This window comes from Sceloporus occidentalis, unplaced genomic scaffold (genome assembly GCF_023333645.1).
Source record: "Sceloporus occidentalis isolate IW3139 unplaced genomic scaffold, rSceOcc1.0.p SCAF_191, whole genome shotgun sequence".
Lineage (NCBI taxonomy): Eukaryota > Metazoa > Chordata > Lepidosauria > Squamata > Phrynosomatidae > Sceloporus > Sceloporus occidentalis.
Window position 1 is genome coordinate 1,583,499 of NW_028317171.1, and position 23,755 is coordinate 1,607,253.

The 23,755-nt window shown below is 39.6% G+C and overlaps 1 protein-coding gene across 1 annotated transcript in view; it reads right to left on the reverse strand.

Moving 5' to 3' along the window:
* Positions 1-23,755, reverse strand: part of ITGAV (integrin subunit alpha V) — a gene marked incomplete at its 5' end in the record, with an annotated part of 50,131 nt that continues 26,376 nt past the window's right edge. Inside the window, 11 exons of the mRNA XM_089502046.1 lie at positions 1-1,580; positions 3,719-3,841; positions 6,393-6,503; positions 6,591-6,704; positions 10,819-10,932; positions 12,052-12,210; positions 15,823-15,928; positions 16,054-16,134; positions 18,928-19,007; positions 19,599-19,691; positions 21,167-21,314. Of these exons, the coding sequence (XP_089358172.1) occupies positions 1,485-1,580; positions 3,719-3,841; positions 6,393-6,503; positions 6,591-6,704; positions 10,819-10,932; positions 12,052-12,210; positions 15,823-15,928; positions 16,054-16,134; positions 18,928-19,007; positions 19,599-19,691; positions 21,167-21,314 (1,225 nt within the window). The remainder of the gene's footprint in view (positions 1,581-3,718; positions 3,842-6,392; positions 6,504-6,590; positions 6,705-10,818; positions 10,933-12,051; positions 12,211-15,822; positions 15,929-16,053; positions 16,135-18,927; positions 19,008-19,598; positions 19,692-21,166; positions 21,315-23,755) is intronic.

Sequence of the window (23,755 nt, forward strand, 5' to 3'; positions counted from 1 at the left end):
TTCGGAACGCCACTGACCTCTTTGAAGCATCTTTTTCTTCCCTCCTATTCTAGGGGGCCCAACCCATGGCGCTTTGACTTCTCAAAGCCCCAGGTCCCCACTGCATTCCCACATGAGCAAAAAGCCTTCAAAAACTGCCCAAGGACATTTTCAGTGCCAGAGAGGGCTGCAGATACAAAGTAAAAAATTCAAGTGCTACTACTACATTTATGTAGGTTCTTGTGATTCAGTTTTAAAACATGAATTCTGAAAATCAAGCAGAACATATACAAAGTAAGCAAATATACTTAATTTGAATAAATTATTCTGAATGCATAATTTGGGCTACCTTGAAAAGACTGAATTTTCTTAAATGCAAAATACCTATGAGAGATTGGAAAAGGTAACAGATAATGGTTGTGTGAACCAATCAGTCCCCTGATGCCATGCAAACCTGGTAGCCAGTGTCTTTAAAAGAAGCTGATGAGCTCCATAATAATCTGGAAAATGCAGTACAGCTTCTACATTAAAGATTCAAGGAAGTTGGCATCGACTTTCTAAATGCAGATTTAGAAAGCCTTATTACAGATAAAATACATAGTACAACCCTGCATCAGTGGGACTAATATCCATAGTTTCACTTACCTGCAATGAAGCCCTGGCTCGGGGTTGGCAGACAGGTGGCCTTGTGGGGCTGGTGAGGGAAGGGAAAGGAAAGGCAGGGCAGCTCAGTGAAGGTGGAGATCATTGGCTGGGCTCAGTTTGCCCTGGCTCCAACTTGGCACAGGTCTCCCACCTCTGGGTGGCTAACAGTCACCCAGTGACACCACCTTAGAAGATGCACCATCTTCTACCTACCCCTGCCATTGACGGGTCATGGAGAAGCCACACTATGCCAAAACCTGGTTAAGTCTGCCAGCCTCTCTTATTATTTTCTCATTTTAAAAAACAGTGTTTGCTATTCCATGGTTTCACATATCCATGGAAAGTCCACAAATGTATCCTTCATGGGTACAGGGTCGTACTGTAGCCCTCTTCCAGGAGGGACTCTTCAACATAGACACAACTGAAGGAGATCTGTGCTTCACAGAACTGGCAATCATTTTGGGAAAGTCTAGTTGGAAAGTTCAATTGTAGGTCTTCAACTAGTGTCCATGTATTCCTTAAACAAATGCAATTTCTTTAGTCTGGAAACTCTGTAGCAGTTCAAGTTGGACCGATCAACAAACTAAAAAATGCCACCTTTGCTTCTTAAGCCAGATAAGCAAAACTGTGGCACTAAAATGCGTTCTTCAGTGCATGTTATTAGTCATATTTGTGAACATGAGTAATATGTGGGAAGCTAAAATATATTGCTATCATTTTGGAGTTAATTTCAGACTATTGCCAATGCCAAAAGATATCTAGAGTGTTGAACTGGATGGCTGTCCCTCAAGGAAGAAAATACATATATTCAAAGGAAGATGTTGACCATCTTTTGGTGAATGACACAGCTAAAACACTGCTTAAGCATCTGATGTCCCTTCCCCATTTTCATGAGGCTGCAGCTGTTCCCTTTCTTGTTCTTCTTGAGGCGGTCGCACACGTTTAAAGAAGCCCACCTGAATAAGAGAGAGAGAATGTGTAGGAGAGAAGGCAACTGCACATACTGGGAACAAGCAACACCTTCAAAACAGTATGCAAATTTTCACTGAGTTCCTTCTTAAAGGAAGCAATGATAATTTTAGCAATTTTCTTCCTGTTTTGATAAAATCTCAAAATCCACACAATTTTGAAAGCCTATTCACAATTCAAAACTTACTGTGAGCAAAATTCAGATGCGTTTGTTTTGCACAGAAAATACAGTTGTCCTTTCCAATTCATGGGGGATCCGTTCCAGACACCACCACCCCCCCAGTGAATCGGGAAAATCACCAATATTGGAGCCCCATCGGATTGGGTTCAGCATACTTGCAGGAACGCCTACTCCCATATAATCCTTCCTGCACACTCAGGTCCTCTGGGATGAATTTATTGCAGCCAAAGAAGACTAGGTTGGCTGCAACTTCCCAGAGGACCTTTTCAGCTGCCGCTCCAAAAATTTGGAATGACCTGCCTGAGGAGATCTGTCACATTACATCTTTATATGCCTTTAAAAAGGCAATTAAGAGGGATCTCTTCAGGCAGGCCTTCCCAGACTAGCCTTCTACCAGATTGGGATAGTATTGTCCACCCCAATTAGCCCGCTCCTATTGCCATTTTTAACTGTTTTAACTTTCTGATTGTTTAATGGATTGTTTTATTGTGATGAGGGAGGGTTGGAGGATTGGGGGGGCTTGTGAGAATGTTTTTGATTATATATTGTATTTGAATGCTGCTGTTACCCACCTCGATCCATAGGGAGAGACGGGATACAAATAAATATTATTATTATTATCATTATTATTATTATTATTATTATTATTATTATTGATTACAATGGGGGTGCACTCCTGTGCACGTGCCATTATGTCCCTCCCAGTTTGCCATCCCCAAAAGACTGAAGGATGCGAACAGTAAGACTGCGAATCAGGAGGACGACTGTTGTATTTTCTGCATAGGAATATTATTTTCTGTATAGAGAAATGGCTCATGGACCAGTACTGGTCCAGCTAACACCACTTTTGAATAGCACACCACTAAAGGGTGGAAAAAATTATACAAGAAAAGATGTGCAAATTTGTTTGGTTTGCATGAGTGATACATGTTCCAAAGTTAAGTTTTTTCCAACAGACAAACTGGATTGAAACCAGTTATGAGGGTGACCTGAAAAACGGTATTAAACTTACAATAAACAAGTTTAATAAATAAACAAATATATAAAATTGTTAGAAATAATTTATTTTAATCAGCTGAAGCCAGTGTTCCCATAGCCAACAGCTATGGAAATTTCAAAGGCTGTAGCAAGTTTTTATCTCAGTCCATTTCAGTTTCTTATTTGATGTTTAAATTAAATTGCCATAAAAAAATTCTGCAAATCCATTATGTTTCATGTTTTAACTACATTTGTACCTTTACAACATATTAAGTGCTCTACAATGCTGGCTTTGATTTCATAAGTGGTCCACATATAGTTTTATTTTTACTACTGTAATGTTTTAGGATTTTTAACTGTTTTACTATGTAATGTTTTCAAACACTTTTATCTTTTAAATTGCATTTTCCTCTTTTAAGCATTTTAATACTCTACTAGTTTAATTCTATTTCATTGCCCACTTTTGCATGTTGTTAACTGTATTGTTTTTTCATTTGTAAGCCACTTTGTATCCCAATTTTGTGATAAACAACAACAACAACAACAACAATGTGTTTCTGTGTATCTAGACTGTAATAAATGCATTACAATTGTTGAGTCACATATAATGCAACTCTACACATATATACTTAGAAGCAAGCTTTCATAGAGTTGCTTAGATTCACACCCAAGTAAGTACCTGCAAGGCTTCCACAGCCCTCTGAAAAATTGCTAGGTAAAAAGAGTCATCAATCAAACATCTCCATCAATCCATTTTGTCAGAGCCATAATCCACTATCTTTGAATAACACTTAGTACTGTATTTTTATGTATTGCTTTTTATTACTGATGCTGGTGTTTGACCGTAATAAAGTTCTATCTATCTATCTATCTATCTATCTATCTATCTATCTATCTTTGAAAAACACTTAGTACTGTATTAGCATTTTAAAAAATGCTCCAGGATTAATTAAAAACATCACTTACCTTGTGCATTATAAAGACAAGAAGTGCTAAAAGTGATAATCCTGCTAGGACAGCTAGTATAATCACCCATACTTGCACTGTCATGGGAGCTGGCTGAATGCCCCACAAGATATTTGTTGTTACCTAAAGGGTAAAAATAAACAAGGATAAAATGTTTTATAGAACAATACAGGATGTATTAAGGTTGTAATTTGGAAATACATAATGATTCAATGCAAGATTGGGGAGAGGGTCACATGGCATGTTCGCACATGATGGGAAAGCTATGGTTTGGACTACAACTCCTTCACTGTTGCTGACTATGCTGGCTAGGGGGATTCTGGAAGTTGTAGCCCCAAAAGTATCATTCGTAAGTTGTAGATACCGAAAGGCTCAAACAAAGACTGAATAATAAAATGGATGGAAGAGTATTATTGGCTTATGAAGGAAGCTGTATGTGTATCATATGATAGGTGGGAGAGGAATCTGGTACTTTTTGCAGGATTCAGCTTTTATGTAAAGAAAAAAGGAAACAGCATTGAGTTCAGACCTAAGGACCTTCATTGGTTCTGTGGATGGGACTGTGTGCCACAATAAGCCCAGTCGGTTGGATGACATCAACAACTGGTCTCTGCCCTGAATCCTCCTGATATCATTGAAGATCCATCTCTTTCCCAATCCCATTTCTTTGGGCATAGAGAAGCACAAGGAGCTCACAGTCTCTCTGCTCCAAGAAAGGTGATAAACTGCAGCTTGGAGGAATGTTTTTTCTCCCCAAGTGCAGGCTGAGCCCCTACACATACTGACTCAACTGGGATAGTGATCAAGGTGCAAAGCAAAATCCCTGCTGACTGAAGATAACAGTGGAGATGCTGCTCTCAATTAGGCTGAGAGACGTGGAAGATATGAAAGGCTTGGGGAGAAACCTTGAAAGGGACTTCTGCATACTGAGGAGGTATGGGGTAGTGGTCCCCCTTTCTCTCCTGTCTCTCAGTATTTATGAAGATAAGCATGGCAACTCATGGACAATATTTGGTGAAGTCTCAGAACCCTGGGACATACAGTCGGCCCTCTATATCAATGGACTTTTTTAAATCCACAAAGTCAACCATCCATCCCCCCCCCCCCCCCATGTGTCAGAGAGCAGCACCATATTTGGCCCAGCTACTGAGTACAACTGTTTCTTTCTTTCCTGGAAACATGCCAGAGACTGGCAGCCAATGGCTCGTGGACCAGTACTGGCCCAGCTACCACCACTTTTGAGTAGCACAACACTAAAGGATGGAAACAATTATACAAGAAAAGATGTGCAAATTTGTTTGATTTGTATGAGTGATACATGTTCCAGAAGTAAGTTTTTTTTTCAACAGACATACTGGACCAAATTCTGCAGAGCATGGATTCTATAAATGCAAATAAATATGTCATATGCCTATTTTAAGAGTAGTCCAGTTGAACATTTGAAAGATTTTTTAAAATGTCTGGAGAAATGAACTCTGGTAAACATTATATGTGTTAACAGATTCAGGACAGGTGATAGGTTGATATATATCTAGTGCAATGCAATCTATGCACATTTACTCAGAAGTAAATCCTACTGTGGTTAAAGTGGCATACTTTCAGGTAAATGAACAAGCTGAAGCCCTAAACATTTATTTGCACAGCAAAGTACTATGAAAGATGGAGGAAAGATTGTCTGCTAGAAGCTTGAATTTTATTAGGTTAATCCTAAAATGGCCCCAGGAGAACATCAGGATGAATTCAAGCCTTCCTCACTTGCTGAACCTCACACAATGCAGTTTGCCTGTTGTGGGTTATGACATAAAAACTCATTCTGTAATGTAACATAAAATGGCCTTCTAACACTTACAATACAAAATAATATACAAGTTGCATAGGCTTGGATACCGAGTTTTCTCCTGAAATAGATTTCTGCACAGTGGAGCAGAAGGAAGCCAGTAAGAGGAAGTCAGATAGACAATTTTCACTATATTCTCCTTCCCTTGCAGCTTTTGCTTTGGGGGTTGGGGAACCATTAGAACTGAATGTGTAAGGAAGGCTGCAGACGAGGGGGGAACTGCCTCCCCACTTCCACAGGCAGGTTGCTCTACTAGAGCGAATGCCTTCTGTAACTTAAAGGGGTCCTTCTATTTGCAGAAGGCTATTTTAGGATTCAAACCATTATCATGGATGAGAGTCAACCAGAAGCCATTTAACATGCCATGCTTTCTGGTTTAATCCCACTGCTTTTGGTAAAACTAAACTCGCTAAAATGCATTTCTGCCACATCTACATCGTATTCCTATATACATTTGTCTGGAAATAGGTTTCACATAACATTGGTTGGACTATCTTCTGAGTAAACATGCATAGGATCAACCTGTGTGTGATTTGAGGGTTGTAATATCAGGCAGTCTGCGTTCTCAGTCACTGTTATTGTGTGTGCCAGTGAAGCCTCTATGTCTGATGTGGCACAACAATTGGAAGACTACATCAAAAGCTTTTAATTGAAGGCTAAAATTTAATTAAAAGCTTAAGCAACATGATCAAATCGAATAGGCCCAACAACGAACGATTTAATATTGCTTAGCAAAAAAGGGGAAAGCTAATCAGACATATGTTGTATTTTAACCTTTTTTTCCAGCTTAATTATTCTGCCCCAGGTCAAATTAATTTTGCATATCAAATAACTTACTATTGTAGAGTTGTGGACATCTTCAGGGAAGGAGAGATTTTTGTAAGGGAACTCAATGACGCTGAAAGAAGCAGATGACTTGAGCGAATAGGAATGGTTCTGATTTTCTTTCTGGGATGTGAACAATAAAGAAAAACATCAAATCAGAACTTATATTATTTAGACGGAGGAATTGTAGGAATTCTAGCAGTCACTCACGTTCATGAAGGTCTGAGTCCAAAGGCGAGACTTTAAATACAAAACTGCAGTCTTCCCCCTCTCCAGACGACCAACTTGGCAAAAAATCTTTAAACATTCTGCAGTTCCACAGCCCTAAAATTGGGGGAGATGGGAAGGAACAAGTAAGTCCTGATTTTTTCAATATTATCTTATCTGATAACATAGAAGTCAAGATCCCAAATAAAAAAGTTCTGTGTCCACCTCCCCACGTTTTTTGTTTTGATAGGATGCAAAGGACTGTCTAATGCCGTATGCCCCAATCAAAACCTCCCACCAACAAGACCCAGAAGGGTTTGGGGCTTATTGGTAGGGCATTCAAGAAGTGGGGAAATGGGTCAGACAGGGAAGGACCAGCTAACTTCAGCTCAAAGGAGATGGAAATGTGAGGATCCCCACAGATGGGAGTTCACCCTTCTGTCCCTATCCCTCAAATCTATCTTGTCTGAACTGCCTCTCCCTTTTCTTCCTGCCTCACCGGCAGCCAGCACCAGCAATGGCTGGGATAACAATTGGAGGGGAGGATTTTGGATGTTGCAGACAGGGCTAAAAAAAATGTACCTTTAAAACCCCTACATGGTTTGGATCTGGGTTATCTACAGGATTGCCTCCTCCCATATAATCTTCCCTATATACTCAGATCTTCTGGGGAACATTGACAGCCAGAACTAGGTTAGCAACTGTCAGCCAGAGGACTTTTTCTTCAGCCACCCCAAGATTGTGGAATGACCTGCCAGGTTTAAAGGAGCTCCAGGGGGGAAAAAGACCATAGATATGCATGTCATAGTGACATGCACACATTTCACCAACCAGAGTGTTTTTGGTGACACAGAATTTTTTGGGTGACACAGAACACATTTAACACTACTTTAGGTTTTGCTTCTTATGCCTGTAGTCCTTGAAAGAAGAATGGGGTATAAATTTAATAACTAAACAACAGTCAAATGTTCATTGTTGTTGCGTGCCTTCACATTGTTTCTGACCTATGGTGACCCTACGTTGATCATGGGGTTTTTTTGGCAAGATTTGTTCAGAGGAGGTTTGCCTTTGCTTTCCTCTGAGGCTGAGAGTGTGTGATTTGTGCAAGATCATCAAGTGGATTTCGACGGCTGAGGGGCAAATTCAAACCTTGGTCTCCAGTGTTGTAGTCCAATGCTCAAATCATTGAATGATGCGGGCTCTTAAAATTATAATTAGAGGTCCTCAAATTTAAATTACAAATGATTTCACCATTGAAATGAGGTCCAACTCAAAAGATTTCATGGCTCACAGCCCACTCTTGTAGCCACTACACATTGGGTATGCTTAAACAACTTGAGTGATCACTTTAATAAATGTTTGTAGTGCCCATGTCGCTACAGTGATGCAGCAACAATACTCTATCATACTATATATTGTTTTGAATCTTTTGTAAAATTTATCTGCAAGATGCTTAGTCAGGTAAAGGCAAAAAGCCCCTTCTCCGTAGAACCATAGAGTTGGAAGAGACTGTATGGGCCATATAATCCAATTCCCTGACACACAATCAAAACATTCCTGACAGATGGCTATCCAGCTGCTGAGGAAATTTAGAATGCTGATCATTTTGCTCGTTTTTCATCCTCAGTTAATATCCATGTTATGTGACAATTCAAGCAGTCTTAAGATAGGGACAAGGACATGGATGCTTCTTTTCTATTATTTCCTTTTCATTATACTTGTAACAATGATGCCCTTTTTGAATCCATCACCCTTGAAATGAGAGAGTGCACAAGACAGAAAGTAAGTCGTCAGCACTTTCTTTTAGAAATCCAGTGTCCTTGACTTTACCATTTGTGGAAATGCTTGGAACAATGAGTTATCTCTCAAGCTGGTAAATCAGGTGTTGTGGCTTGCACATCATAGATCATGGGCATCTGAAGTGCAATAAACATGTGGCATTAAATCAGACCTAGTAAGGCCTATTAAAATCCAATCCTTGCTATACTGCGGTGGCTGAGGTAATCCACTACCCCCTGCTCCTGATGATGTTAACTGGAAAAATGGTTGAGGTGGCTGCATCATGTATATTGCATTCCAAACTGCGGAAGCAAAATGGGACAGACATGTCAGTATCCATGGAAATATTATAAATAAGGTATAACAGTAGTGTGTAATATGTGGTTGCGCCTTACTAGAACGCTATTGTTTCTGTTAGTGTAGCACACATGATAAAAATGTTACCCTGGCTCCATCCAATGCAATCTTTAAATCTGTGTTTTGAGAAGGGGTACTTTGAATTTTCTGCTAGAGAGAGCTCTAATGCTGTAGCTCAAAGGAGTGGACTAGAGTTCTCTCTAGCAGAGGATTTGAAGTACACCTGATTTAGCATCCTAGGATTCCACAGCATAGAGCCATAACAGTTAAAGTGGAATCCAATGGCTACAACTGTAAAGGGGAGATAAATCACCAGAGGAATAGCAATTATAATAGCAATAAATACAGAGCCAGCGTGTTGTAGTGCTTTGAGTGCTGGACTGTGATCCTGGAAGCCAGAGTCTGACTTCCCACTTGGCCATGGAAACCTAGTGGCTGACTATGGGCAAATCACACTCTCTCATTCTCAGAAGAAGGTAAAGGCAAACTGTCTTTAAACCAATCTTGGCAAGAAAATCACATGAAGTTGGAGATGACTTGAAAGCACACAACAACAACAAATTATATATAATTCCCCATCCACTTCTAGATATTTTGAGGATAGAGATCACTGGACTCTGGGGAACATAGGACTTAAGGGCTTTAAACTGAAGAAATGCAGCATACTAATCAATATATGGTAATATCACTATCTAATGATCCTCAAAACACGTTGCTAGGAGACCATTTATTTTATCTCATGGCATTGATGATGGCACAAAGATGCCAAATTCCTGGGCTGCAAACTACTGTTAAAGCATGGCCAACAACAGAGAAAATGAAAGTTGCAGGATGGTTCCTTCACCTTTAGATTCTGCTAGCCCATACTGATCCCACTAATCAAATGGACTGCCACTCAGAATGGGAATTAACAAAGCCCCCGAGGAAACTGCAGATTTCAACTCATTGGAAGCACTAAAGACAAAATTACCAGGCTCCAAAATTACTAGGCTCACCAATAGAGGCTTTCCAAGTTAACTGTTTAAGGAAAGGAGATGCATGTTTCTTCTGCATACCAAACAAGCACAAACACGCAAAAAAGTAAAGTCTGCAGTCCCCAAGCAAGGGTTTTGTTCCTGAGCGCTACCAAAGATCCTTGCCTGCCTTCCTCCATCCCAGATCCAAGCCTGATTCAAGGCTGTGGTGAATCATTTAGAGAAAAGGCATCCCACTGTTGGAGACCAAGAGACCATATTAGTTCCCCAGTATACCCTCTTCTACAAACACCTACCAAAAAAAAAACAAGTAAATTTTTTGTCCCAAAATGACCTTTACGAGATGTGATGGGCATTTTTGCCACATTCATCCCACCAGCCATTTTAGGACCCCTTCTTTTTTAAAAAAGGCCTCTGGAACATACTTCTTGTTCACTCCTGTTTTAAAAAATAGCCAGAGAGGTCACAAACGTGACAAAAATGCTCCCATAGTGTGGATAGGTCATTTTTACACATTCCCATAGGCCTGGTGGAGGCATACTGCCCACACCCACACTTTGTCCACCCTCGATTTAGAAGCAAATTTCTAAATTCCACCCTACTACTGAGGGAAAAATATACATGTGAAAATCGATTTTGATTTTGGAATTAATCTGAATGACCTTAATTCAACTGCCAATCCCAACCAATCAACTGAATTTACATAAGGGTTGACTTGTCAAGTTCTTTAGGGATTCAATAAGTCTACTCTATTTGGGAGTGTCAACTGTATTTAGGGCATGTCTTGGACAACACACCTACCACATTTCAGGACTCTGCTCATGAGAAAGCCCCTGAGGAATTTCAGTCCTGTGACCCATTTTGTAAGGCATTTATTTTCTATGTTTATGAGACAGGCAGACAAATAGAGATTTACCTGCCATTTTATCAGCTTTTTTTAGCAATCTCAACTCTTTCACAGCCCACCCAACAATCAAGTTAAACCAAGCCAACAAATATATTCCAGTCTTTTGCTTTATAAAGCAACTCTTTATGAAACAATAGAAATTTCTAAAATTCAGAGAACTTTTCAAAATGAGTGGCAAGTGACAACTTCTGAAGAAATCAGCACAAAGACTTACTAAAGTCTGCACATCTCCCTCAGCAGCACTGACGTCCCTCCGGTTGATATGGTGATCCCTGTTATTTTCCACATTAATTGTTTCATTCTTTTCATCTTCTTGTGAAGCTGACATCTATATCAAGAAAGGTTCAATTACTGTTATAGTTCTTGAAGCATCTCTACAGATTTTGTGAACAAAGATTAAAAAACAAACATTGGATCTCAAGAGAGATGGTGAAGATATAAAAAAATTTGACATTTTAAAAAGTCTGTGTTCATTAATTATAGTTTATTAGGACTGAAATGAGTTTTAGATTAATCACTCCCTGCCTCTCTCTCCTTCAGCATGGCTACAAAGAGGACTTCAGAAACTCTCACTTCCATTTAATGTTAACCTTTGCCTGCCAAATCATCTAAGAGATGAAACGATCACCACACCTTGAACACACCGAACTGCATCTGATTTATGAAGCTAACCATGGTGTGGGTGCACACATGTTGCTATCCATTGACTAATATGGGCTTGAGCTCTCATATTTTCCCCCCATCCACAGTGGGGGTGGAACAAAACTTCAGTGGATGAGAAGGGTTCACTGTATTCAAAACTGTCATCCTGAAATTGCTTCCTGCAGTCTGTTCTTGCTGTTTGTAATTATTATTATGATTATTATTATTTCAATTTTTTTCAGTCAATGTTATTTGTATACAGTCCTGATATCCATAAGGATGATGGGTGATTTAAGATGTAGTGATTTTAAATACATACATAAATAAATTCCATTTGTGGTTCATACAAATGTGTGGTCCAAGGGAGCTAACCGCTCTCCTCTAAAGTCGACCACTAAGTATGTCCACTCACAACAGAGGTCAGAGGAATTAGCTGGAGGGTGTGGAAATGACAGGTGCCAACCAAGACTTCATGTAGCATCACATATTGGAAGCCAACTGCACTGCCCACAGATCCTCCATGAAATTTCAGGGGATGCTGGAGTGCCTCTTTCCATTGAAGAAGCTGATTCCCTCAGCCATACTTTTTAAAACAGGTCGTTCTCATATACAACACTATCAGTTGCATTAACCACTGCAGTGCTGGCGCTCCACAAATTGACACCCCAATAGAAATGGCATTTTTAACCCTGTTTGAAGATGATGATGAATGTTCTTTATCATAATTATAAACAATCCATATGACTCAGTTTGTACAGGGCAGTTTGCTCAGCATACAGAATGTATAAAGATTATTTCCCCTTACCTTTATTTTTAGAGGGTTAATCTCCATATCAGAGGTGCAGTTCATGGGCCCTTCAATTTCGTATTTGATAATATACAAAAGAGTATCATTCTTATACTTATAGGGCCACTGTAGATTGAGCATCACCTTGCTGAAGGCACTTGGGCCATTGTTTCTGAGCTGGTGAGAAAAAGAAATTTCAATGAAGAACTCTTGCCATCTCACTCTTGCCATGCTAAGTTTATTAAATTTGTAGATAGTTATTATCTTTGAAAAAGTGCAAACCTTCTTGCCATAGCTTTTAACCACCTTAAAGATGTGTGGGATTATCAGGAGCCATCTCAAACCATAGGAAAGTTCCTTTTTTGGACTACATCTCGAAGAATCTACCAGGTAAAATGTGATTGAGAACTGTGCCCACCACTGTATGCTCCTGCATGGGAAATCCCATCCTATTTCTAAAGTCCCTCTGCACAATGTGTGCAACTTCCCTGCTTTTCTAGACAATGTTCTTCTAGCATTGCTACAGGGAGGATGGTATTAGATATGCAGTAAAACAAGAGTATATGGTTCTACGCCAAGATGAGGGGTTCTCAGTGGCTCTCTTGGGGCTCATGAGTTTCAGGAACTTGACTAATTTTTGGTAAAGCACCTAACAAACCTGAGATATTCTTCTTAATGCAACTACCATTTTCACCATTATTACTTAACAAATATAATTTGTGCTTCACAGCAAGACAACATCAAAGCCAACCATTTCTTCAATATTTGGCTAGGAAGAAAAAAAGGGTCATAAAAGCAATGCAAGGTTTTTTTTTTCCTGTTTTAAAGTTTTTGGTTTTTTAAAAATATTTACCTTGCTTTCATGCAATAAAAGAAAGAAGAAAAGCAACAGGAAAGGGAGATAGGAACAAAGCCAGAAACATGAATGCAACTGTCCAACGTCTGACACACAGGGATAAGGAGAAATACTACAATGATCAATGCAGAGAAATAGAAGAAAACAACAAAAAGGGAAGAATGAGAGACCTGTATCAAAAATCCGAGAAATTAAAGCCAAGTTCAAACCGAGGATAGGGAAGCTCTACGGAGAAAAAAAATAACATAATATAAGAACAAGAAGAAATAAAAAGACACTGGAGGCAATACTAGAAGAGTTATACAAAAGAGATGAGGGAATGAATGAGGTTTGGAATGAGGAGCCATATGAAGATGAAACACACATTTTAAGAAGTGAAGTGGAATCTGCAATACAGAAAATGGGGAAAAAATAAATCACCAGGAACAATGATATTCCAATTAGACTGCTACAGTGCCTACAGACAGATGCAGATTTAGTGCTAACTGAAATATGCCAACAAATGTGGGAAACAAAGCAGTGGCCAACAGACTGGAAACACTCGATATACATGCCAATCCACAAACAAGGAGATACAAAAGACTGCAGCAACTATAGGACAATAGCACTAATCTCCCACACAACCAAAATAATTCTCAAAATTCTGCAGCACAGACTCCACACATACATGGAGAGAGAAACTGCATAGGTGCAAACAGGATTCAGAAAAGGGGCACTAGGGACCACATTGCAAACATGCAATGACTAATGGAGTGCACCAAAGAATTAAAAAAAAAAAGAATCAACATGTGTTTCATAGACTACAGTAAAACATTTGATTGTATAGCTCATGAAAAGCTATGGAATGCACTCAAAGACATGGGTGTGCCACTATATCTGACAATTCTGATAAGAAATCTATACCAAGGATAGGAAGCCACTGTTAGAACAGAATTTGGGGGAACAGAGTGGTTCCCAATAGGCAAAGGGGTCAGGCAAGGCTGCATCCTATCACCTTACGATGCTGAAAACATCATAAGAAAAGCAGAATTAGAATCAGAAAAAGGAGAAGTGAAGCTAGGAGGAAGCAACATTAACAATCTAAGGCCTGTTACAGACTGCCAAAATAAAGCTGCTTCGGGTCTCTTTGGAAGTATGCTGTTTAAATGATGCATGCATCCAAAGACTCCTGAAGCTGCACCAAAGCTGCACTCCAGTGCTTAGGAATGGAGTGTGGCTTTGGCATGACCTCCGGACTCTTAGGACGCATGCATCATTTAAATAGCATACCTCCAAAGAGATCCGAAGCAGCTTTATTTTGGCAGTCTGTAACAGGCCTAAGATATGTAGAAGACACCATAATATTAGCAGAAGACATTCAGGAATTGGAACAGTTAATAAGGAAGATCAAAGATGAAAGTGCAAAGGCAGGTCTGATGCTGAACATAAAGAAAACAAAAATAATGACCACAGAAGAAATACACAAATTCAATCCAGACAACAAAGAAATTGAAATAGTTAAAGAATTCCCATATTTAGGATCAAATGTTGACCAGAATGGAGGCTGCAGTCAAGAAATAAGAAGAAGACTAGGAATGGGAAGGGCAGCTATGAAAGAACTAGAAAAGATACTTGAAGAGCAATGACATACAATTGAGCACTAAAGTCTCAGGTCATTGTATTCCCAATTACCACGTACAGATGTGAGAGATGGACAGTGAAGGAACTTAGGATACCATGGACAGCCAAGAAGGCAAACAAATGTGTTCTGGAACAGATCAGACAAGGGCTCTCCTTGGAAGCTAAGATGATCAAGTTGAGACTATCGTAGTTTGGCCACATCATGATAAGGCACAGGTCACTAGAAAAAACAAAAATAGCTAGGAAAGGTAGAGGGTAGAAAAGAGAGGAAGACCACAAACCAGATGGATAGACACAATCAGGGGAGTTATGGGTAGGGGCGTGCAGGATCTGGGAAGGGCAGCAGAGGATAGGGATTTTTGGAGATGTCTCATCCACAGGTTAGCCATGAGTCTGAACCAATTTTAGGGCATCTAACAAGAAAGTAAGCAGTAAGGTTTTATGCATAACTAGTGTTAGGAAAGCTCACCAGCCACACAGAGCAGAGGATTGATAAATAGCCTAGAATACAGGTTGAGTCTCCCTTATCTGGAATTTCAAAATCCAAAATACTCCAAAAACCAAAATGTTTTTGTGTGTGGCTGAGATAGTGACACTTTTGCTTTCTGATGCTTCAATGTACACAAATTTTGTTTCATGCCCCAAATATCAAATTATAAACTACCTTCAGGCTATGTGTAGAAGGCCTATATGAAACATAAATAAATTTAGACCTGAACCCCATCTCCAAGCTATCTCATTATATAGGAATATGCAAATACAGCTATTCCAAAATCAAAATAAAAAATAAAAATCTGAAATCCCAAACACTTCTGGTCCCAAACATTTTGGATAAAGGAGACTCAACTGGTAGTATAAACATGAAAGACTGGCAATCACCTGGAAAGCCATAGTACTTTAACTGGTAGGGTACATTGTTTTGTTTTAGCATTTTAGGCTCTCTGTTCCATTGTTGGGGAAAACAAAACAGCAGAAAGGTGGTTTTAGTGTAGGATGACAACACAGTATGGTATCACCAGATTCAAGCAGAATAAGTCTGTTGGAACCTCAGTATTTCTGCTTAGTCTCTGAAACAAGATGTGTAATCCACAAAGTCATCTGACCAGCTTCTTGGTGGAAAAAATCTGCATAATAAACATGCATGATTTATGCAGTGAAAATGTTTGGCCCCTCAAATGCTTTGGATCACACCTTCTGTATCCAACACCACTGGCCTTGCTCCATGAAGTTAATGGGAAGTGTAGGCTAAAACATCCATAGAGCCAAAAGTTCTCCTTTCTTTGTTCACACGCTACACTCTTGACTTCACTTACCTCATAGATATGTTGAACCAGAGGCCCTATGTCATCTTCTGTTTCTGGATTCTCCTTGGGTTCCCAGTTGGGAATTGGGAGAAAGATGTGATCAGGTGAAGAGACCCTAAATTGTGCAAGGAACAGAAAGTGAGGACCAGATATTAAGCACACATTGCAAAACATAGAATTATATATATATTTTTAAAAAAGAAGTCAGTGGCTAAAACTGGTGTTAGGATGAGAACTCACCCTCTGATTTCTACTGCTGCTAAGATGGCCAAATCCACCTGGTATGAGATCATGGAGCTTTGATTGTTGAACAGGTTTGAGCTGTAAAACAGACCAACAATATAAAGAGTCCCCAATTATGTACTCTTGTCAAAAGAAAGAGTCTGTAGATTGAGCCTGCAAACAGCATGCTCCAAAAACACTTTAGAAATCCAAGAGATACTTGAGTATAATCATGAGAAAAATGACTTCTGATAATGTCTGTTAAATCAGAGATGGGTAACATAAAGCCACATATGGCCTGCCCCAGAACTCACTTATTTATTATTTATTTATGTCAAAAAATTATTTCCCGCCGTTCTCCCACAATGGGATTCAAGGCAACTGAGAGAAGAAAAATAAGGCCTTTTCCTCCTTTCTTTCCCTCCCAGAAGGAAATGAGATGCCCTTCCAATATGATGCCCTCTTGCACCATAAAGGGCAACACAGAGTCTTTTCACACTACATAATTATAGCACCATTATTTCCTCTTAAGTACCACAGCTGCATCCTATGGAATCCCAATATTTGTAGGTTTTGAGGAATTAGGGCTCTTTGCAAATCCCAGGATCCCATAGGATTTTCACATGGCAGTTATGGTATCAAAGTGCTATAGTTGTTCAGTGTGAAAGGGCTCATAGTTGCTGGCAAATTATTGTGGCAACTGTGCTGGGAATCTTAGCAGTAGTCACTGAATTCCAGCAAAAATAGTGCAGATACCAGTTGGCTGGAGGGATGTGCCTAATGCAGCCCTTTAATTTACATATGTTTCTCAAGTGTCCAAGGACATGAGAGTAACTCTTTTAAACTTTGACAGCCTAAAATGTCTTTGTCTGGGGACCCTGATTGACTCTATTAATTCTAGCTTCATTCCAGCACCAAGTGAAAGCATCATTTTTACTAAAAGCCTTTTGAACCTAATGGATTTATTCCAAAATGCACGTGTACAGGGGTTTAAACTGTTTGAGCCCATTTTTAATTATTTAGTAAGTTTTAAGTTTGTTTAAAGTATTTTAATTCATTTAAACTGCTTAAATCAATTTCACTTGTACATTGCCATGATGGGTGGAACCTATTTTGGGAGAAAGGTGGGATGAGGTGGGATAACCTATTTTGGGAGAAAGGAGCCCTGGTGGTGCAGTGGTTAAATGTCTGTACTGCAGCCACTCACTCAAAACCATAAGGTTGCGAGTTCAATACCAGCAAAAGGGCTCAAGCTTGACTCAGGCTTGCATCCTTCCAAGAAGGTCGCTAAAATGAGTACCCAGATTGTTGGGGGCAATTAGCTTACGGTTGTAAACCACTAAGACACTGCTAGTTCAGTATGAAGTGGTATATAAATGAAGCTGTTTGTTTTGTTTGTTTTTGTATATAAAAGAAATATTCTAATAAATACATAAAATACAAACTTGGGCCTTGTTTGCACAGGACAAAAGCCTCCCCCCTTTCTGACTTCATCTTGTTTGGACAATACATGGCCCAAACCATGGTTCAGTCAATGTCCAGCATGTCCTACACCTGAACTGGGACATAACAAGGTTAATACAAACTGAATTGTTTTACCTGTTGCTCCAGAACCCAAGGAGAAAGCCTAGGGCTGGAGGAGTGTGCCCTTTTGACTGCCTCCGCAGCAGCACCCCCCCCCCCACACACACATACACCTGGTGACATGTGGCACTAGTGAACACCAGAAAACCAGGAACCCAGAAAAAGGTTCTACAGAGTCCTCGTGCTTCTGAAAGTACCGTAAACATGTCTTTATCTGGTGCTGAAATACTGACGTCAAAGTGAAGTGACCAAATGTTTCATTTTCAGTAGCTCAAAACAGTCACTTGAAACATTACTTGCCACAAACACAATTACTCTCTCTCTCAATTTCTCCCTCATTCTCTTTGTAGTTCCAATGTTCAGAGCCTTGAGAATCAATTTTTTTCTCTTTACAGCACAAATGTTCAGATATGGACAGATAACATCCAATGTCTAAGCCACTGTGATTAAAAAATAATGGATTAGCCATGACAGCCTGACTGTGCACAAACTGTGCATCTTCAAAACAGCAGCTTTCGAACAAAGACAGCAGACAACCCTTTAAGTGCCAAGCCAATCCAAGGCCACAGGCAAAAGACCGCTCATAAATATTCTCTTTACCAGACTAATGGGTAACATAGCTGCAAAAGCAAGTTAATTATATTAAACTGTAAACATATATTTTTCACATCAAGTGTAAAATATTAAGATCATTCCTTTATATAAGGAAGTCTATATAATATGAGAAAGGATATCATTGAGAGACAGTGTGGCCTAGTGGTTTGAGTGTTGGACTATTACTCTGGAGACCAGGTTTCAAATCCCTACTTGGCCACAGATACCAACTGGATGATCTTGGGCAAGTCACATTCTCTCAGAAATGGCAAAAACTCCTCTGAACAAATCTTGCCGAGAAAATCCTATGATAGGGAAAAATAAGTCGCAAATGACTTGAAGGCATACAACTACAATTCCTTTGCTGTTTAGTCTCCTTCCCAAATTGTTGAGGATTATGGGGCAGCACTGGATGTCCACACTGAAGTAAAAAATATGGCAGAATTTTCCCCCTCCAATAATTCTTGGGTTGTTTGGGGCACAACATTTTTCAAAAATTGGAGTGTCCTAGAGGTCTCAAAAACAGCCTAGGGACCAAAATATGGCGCATTGGATGAATTGTCTCTACCCCTATTGGAGAATGCTAATTATTTCTGAGACTCAATATTAATTATAATACTACCAATAACCACCATTTCTACATCTTTGTCTGTCACTTTGGTAACCATCATATTAAGTACATAAGTAAAAACAGAGAGGAAAAGGGTTCCTTACCTACGGATCTGCAGATCAAACTTCACAAAGGTGTCCATCTCTGATTCTTGGTGAACGCTGAAATGAAGACCAGCTGAGAGCTGTAACACAAAAAGATGCACAGAATTTTAAAACAGGTAACAGGCAGAGGAAAGTTTGCTTGTACCTGTTCGTTGTGTTCATACATATCAGTAATTGCTTCTTACTGTGAACAACCCAGTGTACTGCTGGTGTGCCCTGCTCAACTATTGATGCTTGGTGCATCTTGTTATGTGGGAGCAGCTAAACAAACATGGAATGCTTGTCTACTGTTTCTCTGCCATCTCCTACATCTCCTACAAGCCTGAAGAAGGTTGATGATTCCGGTTTCTCTGGGGGAAAACAACCCAGACTTGACAGGTCAAAGCAAACAGGGAGGGAAGCTCAATTGTTTGTTTAGCCAGTACCATTATTGGAGAAACTAGTGAAAGAGAGGTCAAGGAACTGCACAAGTGTATTGGCTCCTTCACCACACATCTGGCATACAGTTACATAAAAATGCAACCTATGTGTGGCTTATCCAGACATCAAAAAAAGCCAGTATTGCTTTTGAGATAGTGACCCCAATTCAATGTGCTCTCTTTTTTTTGCCATACACAAGCTTCTCTGTTCTTTTATTAACATTAGCAAACAAGCAGCTCACTCATTCTTACTTTTGTTCCTGCTTTCATGGGATTTCCAAGGTCACAGACAACCAGCCGAGTTTGATTCTCGGTTTTAAAAGCACAGGAGAGTCTTGCTAAAGCCTGAAGTGAAGCAAAGAGAAAAGTTTTCAAAGAACAGCATAATACTTTCAACCATTCCCAAAAGAACAAGGAGATCAGAATAAACTCCTTCTGGATACACCAAAACTTTCAGAGTCTAGATATAAAAAGATACTTGGAAGCATAAATAAGATGATAGAAAACCTTCAGTTCTCAAGATTGTATACTGACAAATTCCATGATGTAGTCTAATATTCAAAAAAATATTTTATTCAGTCAAAAGGTCAAAGTGAGAAAAATATGTCGTATCTTTAAAAAATAACAATATAGGGATGTGGGTGGGTTTTAATTAGAAATGTTATCACAACAGAATTTTCAGCCAAATTTAATTTAATCTTCTAAACATAAATTATGGTCATATGAGGAGAAGAAGAATGACAGCCTGACATTAGTGTCAGCCTCTTGGGATTGTTCTGTTCATTTCTCCAAGCTATAAGAGGATGAGCCTGAATTAATTCAATTACCAAATGTGTGGCTCTAAGCGCCTCAATAGAAATAGCTTTGCTTTTGCAGACTGGCTCAACAGTGTGCAGTTTGAACCCTCTTTCCAGACAGACACCACTTATCCAGTTTAGGATAAGGATCATCCAGCTTTATAGTTCCAGCTGGTGGGCCCACACTGGTCATGAACACCATCTAATCAGTTTGAGGGATGAAATAAAATAGCTGTGAAAGGACGAGGGAGAGCCAGTAAAGCTTTATGGTAATGGCATTGGTTTAGTTTGCCTGATACTCTTCACTATTTTAAACACAGGTGAAAGTATTGAAAGACAAATTATATTTATGTATCAAAGTATAAAGCACATGTGGGAGCCATGTGGCCCCTGAGGTACATGCAGCGGCCAAGGCCATTTTCATGGGCTCCCAAATTCCCCAAAAGAAACTTTTCCCACAAAAATGTTTTTGAATTCTCTCCCTTCCCCAAAACAGGAAAATCATGTCTCTAGAAGTCATCCTTGGGGATGACCTCTAAAAAAGATGAACCACCATACCTAATATTAGCTCAAAATCTATTTTATTGGTGTGTTTTTTAATGGAAGCAGTTTAAAAATACACACAGACAAAGAGAGAGAAGTGACTTTCTGATATCATTTTTGGCCCATCGAAGGTCTGAGAAAATGGCCCTCAGAGCTTGTCCACCAGAGAACAAAGCGTATATGGGGAACCTCCAGTCTATGGGTCTAACATGGTCTGTGAGTGGTCCACATCCAATTTCCACATTACCCTGTTAGTAACTGAGAACAAAAGATTTTACCCCCTCCCTCCTTCCTGTAGTTCAGTGAGGCTTTTAAAGTCTCCACTGCTTTTAGATTCTAATAATTACAAAAATTCAGGAAGATTGAAATAAATGGATCAATACTTTGAAACTGGTGTGACATTTGATGCAGGCCTAACTGTACAACTGACTCAGTCAGTGGCTTCAATAACACTACTTGTAGCATGTTTGCAAGACTTACCTCGTTGTTGCGAACTATACCAATGAAGTCTGCTTGAGGTGGGATGGTAACAAAGAGTTCTGCTTCATAGGCTCCCTCTCCAAGATTTTGAGCATTGATGATGAGAGTTAAAGGATTGTCATCCCCAATATAGATCTGCTTCTGATCACTGCATAAAATCAATAAGAGAGAAATCGGGTCTTTTAAATCAATTTTCCCTCCTGGTTATTTCCCCCCCAGAAATCTTCATGATGTAACTGAGCATCAGCTCCTATCCTCACCTTTCACCACTGGCTCTGTTGGGTCACGCTAATGACAGTGGCAGTCCAACAGAGTGTGTGTGTGTGTATGTGTATGTGTGTGTGATATTCCTGAATTCAGGAAACCCTTCTCCCATTAACTAAGGGACTCAACAGACTGCCCCAAAGGGGCGGTCTGAAGCAGCCCATTTTCCCTCCGGAGTGAGCCCGCAGCAACCAAATCACGCAAGCTCCCTCTGCTCTGAAAAGAACCCACTAAAAGCGGGTTCTTTTGGGTGCATGGGGAGGACATCATCATGAAGCAAGCACGGTACCTGGAGGTGTGGATGCGGTGCCACGCTTGCGTCATGCACGTGTGCCACGTATGGACTGCACCATGTAAAGATGGCGCCGTCCAAACGTATTTGGGTTCCAGAGCGTGCGTTTGCATGTGCTCTGGAATCCTAATTTTGTGCCGACACAATGCTTTCAGCCCAGCCTGTCTGTTTCAGGCCTAATTCTCCCATACATACCACATGAGAATACAATGGGCATATGGCATCTGATTCAGTTTTTAAAATGTTTCCAGAAACAGCTTCTTTAACAAACTACAAAAGGCCTGGGCATATGACATCTGATTCAGCTGTGGCCCATCTTTTTTAAATGTTTCCAGAAACAGCTTCTTTAATGTACTACAAAAGTTCTCCACAAACAAGCAAAGCTATATGATGCAGCTGAGTGTCCAAGATATATACTACTCTAGTACTTTTTATAACAACCTCAGAGAAATGCCTTCTCAGAGAAGACTGAGGCCTATTTGGGTTTCCATCTGTAATCAATCAGCTACTTCTGAAAGCATCTGAGTACGGAATAGAGATAATAGTCTTTGTGCATGAGAAGAAAATAATGTAGGCATATGAAACTTGTCAAAGCTACAAAGCCTCAGTTCTGTCAACCTAGATTTGAACTATTTATAGAAAGCCAGACTGCACAAAACAAACATACAGAAATAGTGCTGCCCTCTGCTGGATAAAACAACACAGAACTAGCCTCTTGTTTTAAAGCAGCTAAGGAAGATGTGCTATAAGAAGATAATTAATATAGGATTCCTCCGCCTTTCTGACAATTTGCTATTTCAACACTTGCAAGGTACAGACAAGTTCCATTAATTCAATAACAGTACCTCCTGCCTACGAGGTTTGCTTGCGACAGCTTGCTCGCACACAAGTCCCAAGGCTTATCTACGGAAGAGCATATCCCTACTTGAATTAATGGAATTTATCTGTGTAATCTGCAAGTGTGGAAACAGCAAAATATTATCAGGTCTTCTTCGTATGGGGGCTTGCTTTGGACTGCTTGTATGCATGTGCAAATTGCTGGCAAATTAAGCTGAGAAGAAGAAAAGATGACAAGGCAACTATGAAGGCTCAGTTCCGACCAAGCAAGTGCTGCATGGTGCCGATCCCATCTCTCTCTGTGTCTGTGTACCATCTTTGCCCTTTCAATCTGTGTCCAGTTTATGGTGTTTCTGAGACTGTGGCCAGTGTATCTCTTACAGTATTACTGTATAGTATTTGTGCTTATAATACATTATACAGCAATGGTCCCCAAACTGTGCCCTTTAAGAGATTTTAGACTTCAGCTCCCAGAAGCCACAGCCACGTTGGCTAATAGTCTGGGATTCTGTGAGTTGAAGTCCAAAATTTCTTAAAGAGTACAGTCTGGGGATCACTGGTATACAGTATAATATAATTTAATATATATGGTAATAGATTATAATAAATATATACACTAATATACAATGCAGGATATTAAAGATAATATTTTGTTCATATTACTTTACTTTTGTATTATTTAGCTTTTGCATGCATTCAAAAGTGATATATAATGGGTTGAAACTATTTATAATATAGTATATTACAATATTTTTTTGCCTTCAAAATGCATTTGCAAGCTAAAAAAACCCTTTTGTTCCAGTTTTCAACCAATTCCACTTTCTGACAATTCTCCAGTTCCTAACCCATCAGATAAGCGGGAGTTTCTTGTATCATAAAATATATGTTAGTGTGTTCCAGTCTTTTTGTTTGTATGTTTGTTTAGTCTTTAAAGCAAAGACACTTTGGGATGAACGAACTTAGATTGAAGAAATAGGAGGAGGAGGAAGGGAGAAGATTAACACTTTAACTGCTAGTGAGACTCTGCACACACCACCCAACAATCTTACCTGTTGTAAGGTCAAACTGAAAATATGTATTTGAAATTCTACAGGGGAGAAAGTTCCTTAAGGGAAAGCAGATGAAGGATTAAGGACCTCTTGCTAACTCCCTAAATTAAATATTTTTCTAAAAAATCTCACCCTTCCTTTCTTCTG